General features: G+C 42.6%; 1 protein-coding gene across 4 annotated transcripts in view; it reads right to left on the reverse strand.

The window, feature by feature from the left end:
* XPNPEP3 (X-prolyl aminopeptidase (aminopeptidase P) 3, putative) overlaps positions 1-7,374 on the reverse strand; it is a 43,975-nt gene that overhangs the window by 15,808 nt on the left and 20,793 nt on the right. For 3 of the 4 annotated variants that reach the window (XM_010830167.1, XM_010830154.1, XM_010830176.1), the window contains one exon: positions 634-696. The exons of the other annotated variant lie outside the window; for it this stretch is intronic. In XM_010830167.1, the coding sequence (XP_010828469.1) occupies positions 634-696 (63 nt within the window). The remainder of the gene's footprint in view (positions 1-633; positions 697-7,374) is intronic. 4 annotated transcript variants of the gene reach the window in all.

Below are 7,374 nucleotides of genomic sequence, written 5' to 3' on the forward strand. Positions count from 1 at the left end.
TGTAACACCCCTAAGACCTCTGTATACATTTGTGTGAAGCACCTGACTTTAATAAAAGTCAGGACTGCTGTCCCCACGTGACTTTTGTATAACATCTCAGTGTATAAAAGTAGACCATGGAAAATAAAGAATTGGGATCAGTTCCTCGAAAGACTGGTCTCCCCATGTCTCTCTCTCTCTCTCTCACTCTGGCTGAGTCTCCATCTGGAGCGCGGAACCCGTCATGCTTACTAACTATGCCTGGGCTTCTAAGATCCGACCAGGGAGGCCTCAGTGTCTCCTCTCCTTCGGGAGAATGGAAGGACGCCTGCGGCCTACGTAAGTGGTGCAAGCTTCTTGTCTTGAAGTTTTATTGGTCTCCCGCGTAAACCAAGCTACTCAGCCTCTTTTCTCCACTGAATTTTCCTACTGAGCTATCCTCATTCTATTACTTTTTATATCTTTGATGAATATTTAAATAGTCGCCTAAGCCGTCTCCCCTTCGAATACCCTGGATCAGCCGGGGCTGGACCCCGGCACAAATCCTCTTCATGGATACCCTGGTCATGTCCATGAAAGCCAACTGGATGCCATATGCAAATCAAGAAAGTACATTTGCCTCTGACAAAACTTCGCCAGGCATTTGAAGCTCACCTTAGCATACAGAAAGCCTTCTTCCACAGGGGCTTTACTGGCAAACATGGTCTCTATAAAAGCCTGCAAAGAGAATGAAGGAAGAAAAGAACATAGTCCCATTTTAACTACGTTGCTTATCCAAACATTCAAAATACTGGAGCTCAAATGAAAAACACAGTTCTCCCCAACTTTGTTGACCTGAAGTTATGGCTTTGTGAGCACGATAATATTTTCCAAAGGGAAAAATATTGCTTTCTGGAATAGTTGGCTGATGACAGACTTAGTGGAAGGGCATTCAACCTTCCCAGTTAGAATATACACTGTATGCTAGAATAAGCGGCAGGGAAACACATTTGTCATTTATCTTTCAAATGCTTCCACAGCCTTAGAATATATGCAATTATGGATGGACTCATCTCCAACCTTGGCACTATCAACATTTTGGGCCAGGTTCTTCTTTATTTGGGGGCTATCCTGTTCCATGTAGGATGACAGTAGCATTCCCTAACTGTGATAATTAGATGTTGCCAAATGTCCCCTAGGGAACACAAAACTGCCCCCGGTTGAGAACCACCAGCCTACAATATAAGTAATTTAATTACTGGATTGGCTAATAAGTTCATTCAGATTTTTCTGTAACATCTTACACAATGTGCCTTTGTTTTCATTTTGTTTTAGCTCCATTCCCCTCAAATCTTGCTTTTATTCAACTCTACCATGATTTTATGCTCTCTTGTATTTTATGTATCCATGTAAGTAATCAAAATCCTTTTTGAAACGAGGTCCAGTGAGGAATTACAGACATGGATGTTTACAAAGACAGAAAACATACACATGTATAGTGTGGCTATCACAGAGAATTCCTGGGTTGGCCAAATAGTTTGTTCAGGTTTTTCTGTAAGATTCTTTTTTTTTTTAACCCTTTTCTTACTGTAACTATTCTTAAGGAAAACTATTTTGCCCAAATATCAAAAGTCTTACAGAAACAGTCTAGATTAGAATGTTGGGAATCCTGAAGGAATATAATCACTGGTAGCTAGAAGTTGTTTATTAAGAAAAATAAGGGCAAATTCTCTGTTGTCATTACTAAATTGGTAGATTATAAAGGAATTACCAGACTTAATACTTCTAAGACGGCTTCCCTGTGGCTCAGACAGTAAAGAACCCACCTGCGATGTGGGAGACCCAGATTCGATCCCTGGGTTGGGAAGATCCCCTGGAGAAGGGAATGGCAACCTACTCCAGTATTCTTGCCTGGAGAATCCCATGGACGGAGGAGCCTGACAGACTACAGTCCATGGGGTCGCAGAGCTGGACATAACTGAGTGACTGACACTTCCACTTTCTTTTAATATTTCTAAATTTTAGGACAACATTGCCTAGCACTGACCCTGGTCAAGGTCTGAAACATGTTGGTTAATAGTGCTGAGAGGAGTTCCCAAGCAGTCTGTTATCAGCTTATCAGTATTGATAACAGTGAAATTAACGGTTTGTTCTTGGATTCCCTGGGACCTCTGAAGGGCTTTGCTGCTTCATAGCAGGAATATACCAACACAATCAAAACCCTAGGATTCCTAGCTGAGATTCCTGGGGCTGCCTGGTTCTGAGGTGTTCTATGTGTGTATCTGTGGTTCCAGAGCCTCCGAGAAAATGCATCTTCCCCAGTCCTGACTGAGGAGGACAACAGGAGCCTGTACTCTGGACCTGGCTGATGGGTTATTGTTGTTGTTCAGTGGTTAAGTCGTATCTGACTCTTTGCGACGCCATGGACTGCTGTGTGCCAGGCTCTCTTGTCCTTCACTAATCTCCCCGAGTTTGCTCAAATTCATGTCTGTTGAGTTGGTGATGCTATCTAACCATCTCATCCTCTGCTGCCCCCTTCTTCTGCCTTCAATCTTTCCCAGCATCAGAGGCTTTTCCAATGAATTGGCTCTTTACATCAGGTCGCCAAAGTACTGGAACTTCAGCTTCAGCATCAATCCTTCCAATGAATATTCAGGGTTGATTTCCTGAATCAACTGAAAATTTTGACTGGTTTGATCTCCCTGCAGTCTAAGGGACTCAAAAGTCTTCTCAGCACCACAATCTGAAAGCATCAATTCTTCGGTGCTCAGCCTTCTTCATGGTCCAATTCTCATATCCATATGTGTTGGCAAAGTAATGTCTCTGCTTTTTAATACTCTGTCTAGGTTTGTCATAGCACTCCTTCCAAGGAGCAAACGTCTTTTATATTTCATGGCTGCAGTCGCCATCTGCAGTGATTTTGGAGCCCAGGAAAATAAAATCTGTCACTGCTTCCACTTCCCCCCGCTTCTGTTTGCCATGAAGTAATGGGACCAGATACTATGGTCTTAGTTTTTGAATGTTGGGTTTCAAGCCAGCTTTTTCACTCTTCTTTCACCCTCATCAAGAGGCTCTTTAGTTCCTCTTCACTTCCTGCCATTAGGGTGGTATCATTTGCATATTTGAGGTTATTTCCCCTCGCAATCGTGATTTTAGCTCAAGCTTCATCCAGTCCAGTGTTTTGCATGATGTACCCTGCATGTAAGTTAAATAAGCCGGGTGACAACATATAGCCTTGACGTACTCCTTTCCCAACTCTGAACAGTCCACTGTTGCAAGTCTAGTTCTGCTGCTTCTTGACCCACTGTACCCTTATAGTGTACCCTTCTCCTTTAGTAACTCAAGACTTGGAAGCACCACCACTGTCTTTAACAACTGATCCGTTTACCTGCCATTTGTTAGTACATCTGGCATCTAAATTCATTCACTTTTTTTTAAAACCCAATATGAAATCCATATTGCATAAAATTAACCAATGAACAATTCGGGGAATTCTCTGTGCTTCCACCACAGGGGGCATAGGTTTGGTTCCTGGTTGGCGGACTAACAGCCCACAAGCTGTGCCTCGTGGCCAAAAAAAAAAAAAGTGAACACTTCAGTGGCATTTAGTCTATTGACAATGCTAGGCAGCCTCCACCTCTGTCTAGTTTAAAAACATTTTCACCACCACCAAAGAAACGCCCCACCCAGTAAGCAGTTACTTTCCCCATATCCCTGTCACCCTAGCCCCTGGCAAGCATCAATCTGCTTTTGGTTTCTATGGATTTACATATTCTGGCTATTTCACATAAACGGAACTACATAATGTGTGGCCTTTTGTGTCTGGTCTGCTTCACTTAGGATAATGGCTTCAAGGTTCATCAACGTTGTGGAATGTATCAGTATGTTATTCCTTTTTACGGCTGACCAGTATTCCACTGTATGTATAGATATATACACTACATTTTGCTTATCCATTCATCAATGGATGGTCATAAGAGTTGTTTGCACCTTTTGGCTATTGTCAATAGTGACTCAACTTCGCTGATAGCTCAGTCGGTAAAGATTCTTTCTGAAATGCAAGAGATCTGGGTTCAATCCCTGGGTCAGTAACACCCTCTGGAGAAGGAGATGACAACCCACTCCAGTATTCTTGCCTGGAGAATCCCACAGACAGAGGAGTCTGGCAGGCTACAGTCCACAGGGTCACAAGAACTGGACACTACTTAGTGACTAAACCAGCACCACCATTGTTTGAGCACCTGTTTTTAATTCTTTTGGGTATATACCTAAGAGAAGAACTGTCAGGTCATATAATAATTGCTTTTTTTCAGGAACCCCCAAGTATTTTCCACAGTGACTGAACACTTCTCCTGGTAATGTACAAGTAAGTAAGTACATGTCGCTCAGTCGTGCCCAACTCTTTGCGACCCCATGGACTGTAGCCTACCAGGTTCCTCCGTCCATGGGATTTTCCTGGCAAGAATACCGGAGTGGGTTGCCATTTCCTTCTCCAGGAGATTTTCCCAACCCATGGATTGGACCCAGGTCTCCCGCATTGTAGGCAGACACTTTACCATCTGAGCCACCAGGGTAATGTACAAAGGTCCCAATTTTTCCACATCCTTGCCAACAATTGTTATTTTTTTAATTTTTATTTAGTTATGGCTTCATTATTGCACGCGGGCTTCCTCTAGTCGCGGTCAGTGGGGGCTGCTCTCTCGTTGTGGTGCACGGGCTTCTCATGGTGCTGGTTTCTCTTACTGCCCAAGCTCTAGAGCACAGGCCCAGCAGTGTGGTGCTCAGGCTTAGCTGCCCTGAGGCTTGTAGGATCTTCCCTGGCCAGGGACTGAACCCATGTCCCCTGCACTGGCTGGGAGATTCTTTACCACTGAGCCACCAGGGAAGCCCGACATTTGTTATTTATTTTTAAATAAGGTATATTATTAGGTGTGAAGTGGTATCTGATTTTGATTTGCATTTCCCAAGTGGCTAATGATATTTAAAGCATTTTTTCATGAGCTTAGGTCATTTGTATATCTTTGGAGAGATGTCTATTCAAGCTTCACTCACTTTATAATTGGGCTGTCCTTTTTTTTCTGGTGGCCGTGCCAAGAGGCTTGCAGGATCTTAGTTCCCCGACCAGGGATTGCACCATCACCCTCAGCAGTGACAGTGTGGAGTCCTAACCTCTGGACTATCATGGAATTTCTTTTGTTTTTGAGTTGCAAGAATTCTTTACATATTCTGAATACTCGATCTTTATCAGATATATGACTTGCAAACATTTTCTCCCATTCTGGAGGTCACCTTTTTACTCTTAAAAAATGCCCTTTGAAACACAACTATTTTCAACTTTGATCAAATCCAATTTATTTATTTTTCTTTTGTTGCTTATTTTGGTGTCATATCTAATAAATTCAAATTCATAAAGATTCAGCCCTGTATTTTCTTCTAGGAGTTTTATACACTTGTAGCTCTTGAGGTTAGGTGTTTGATCTATTTTGAGTTAATTTTTGTATATGGTGTGAGGTATGGGTCCCACATCTTTATTGTGCATGTGGACACCCAACTGTCCCAGCATACCTGAATTATTCTTAAAACACACAGTTAAGGAATTATTTTGAAAGAAAAAGGATGATTCTGATGAGAGGGGTGAAAATAAAACTCTTGAGCTTGGGTGACTGCCAAACCGCTGCTGGTTTGAAGTAGTACTGGCTTTTAAATCAGTGGAATCTGAAAAAGATAGAATCTGAACCTTAGCAGCTAGCATAATGGATTGGAAAGGAATCGCAAACTGACGGCAGGTATGGCTTTGGTTTGAGAAAGCTCACTCTTCTTCAGATGAGTCTCACTCACTTTGGGCAGCAGGTGGAGCTCTAACCAAAGCAACGTGAGCCACTGTTAATGAACCAGTGAGGCTTCTGAGACATGCTACAACTAAGATAACTCAAGTATAGCAAACTGTCTGATGGAGGACAAAAAAAAAAATCAGAGACCCTTATCTAGTAAGGTTTAGTACGCAGAATACTATGTAAAGAACTCTGCAACTAAAAAACAAAAAGATAAATAGTTCTATTAGAAAATAGGCAAAAGAGCTGAATGGACGTCTCCAAAGATGATATATAAAGGTCCAATAAGCACATAGAAAGATGCTCAATGAGTGATTAGGAAAATGCTAATCAAAACCAAAATGAGATACCATTTCTTTTGTGTGTGTGTGTGTGAAAGTTATTTATTTATTTTCGGCTGCTCTAGTCTTTGCTGCGTGTGGACTTCCTCTAGTTACAGAGAGTGGGGCTACTATCTCGTTGTGGTGCGAGGGCTACTCATCGCAGTGGCTTCTCTTGTCGCGGAGCACTGGCTCTAGGGTGCCCAGGTTTCTGCAGTTGCGGTGCATGGGCTCAGTAGTTATGGTTCATTGGCTTAGTTGCCCCGGGGCATGTGGGATCTTCCTGGACCAGGGACTGATTGAACCGACGTCCCCTGCATTGCAAGGCAGATTCTTTTTTTTCCGCAAGGACGATTCTTAACCACTGGACCAACAAGGAAGCCCAAGACACCATTTCACATCCATTAGGGTGGCTATCACCAAAGCAAACGAACAGAACAAAACCCCCAAACCAAAACACAAGTGTTGGTGAGGATGCAGAGAAACTGGAACCCTTGTATACTGCTAGCAGAAATGTCAAATGGTGAAGCCACTATGGAAAACAGTTTCAAGGGAGCAATCAATGGGTGACATAAAAGGGAAAATTTAACGTAATTTTGTGCCTCAAGAGATGCTTAAAGCAAGACAATACTATTTCTCTTAGCCTTGACTCAGAAGCTCCTTGGGGTGGAGGGCTCTGATGAAATCTTTCTCTTTTGAAGAGCCTAAAACAGAGCTACACAATAGCCAACGTAACAAACACACTTCCCAGAGCGACATACGTTCTCAAAATGGACAAGAGATGAGAACTCTGTGTTTGACTATATGAAGCTAGTTTTTTGGGTTTGTTTATGATTCTCACGTCATAGGATGGATCTATTATAGAGGAGCTATGTTGCGAAGCAACCTGTGGGAATATTTAACAGGTTGAACTTGAAAAACACTGATTAATAATAATCTAAATGAACATTATACAGTCATCAATTGTGATGATGGTTTAAAAGAGGTACCACAATATGATGGTAGAATGTCATCTACTCTATGTTGATGAGATCAAAGGTTTATACTTGGTCTCTGTGAGAGCTGTTACAGAGCAGGAATATGCCAATGAAACCAAAATCCAAAAATCCCTAGCTGAGATTCCTGGGGCTTCCTGGTTCCGAGGTGTTCTATGCATGCATTTGTGGTTCCTGAGCCCCAGAGAAAATGCACCCTGCCCGGTCCTTACTGGGGAAGGACAGCAGGAGCCTGCACTCAGCTTCTCTGGACACGGCTGTGAGACAGCC

This window comes from Bison bison, unplaced genomic scaffold (genome assembly GCF_000754665.1).
Source record: "Bison bison bison isolate TAMUID 2011002044 unplaced genomic scaffold, Bison_UMD1.0 scf7180017858886, whole genome shotgun sequence".
NCBI classification, from domain to species: domain Eukaryota; kingdom Metazoa; phylum Chordata; class Mammalia; order Artiodactyla; family Bovidae; genus Bison; species Bison bison.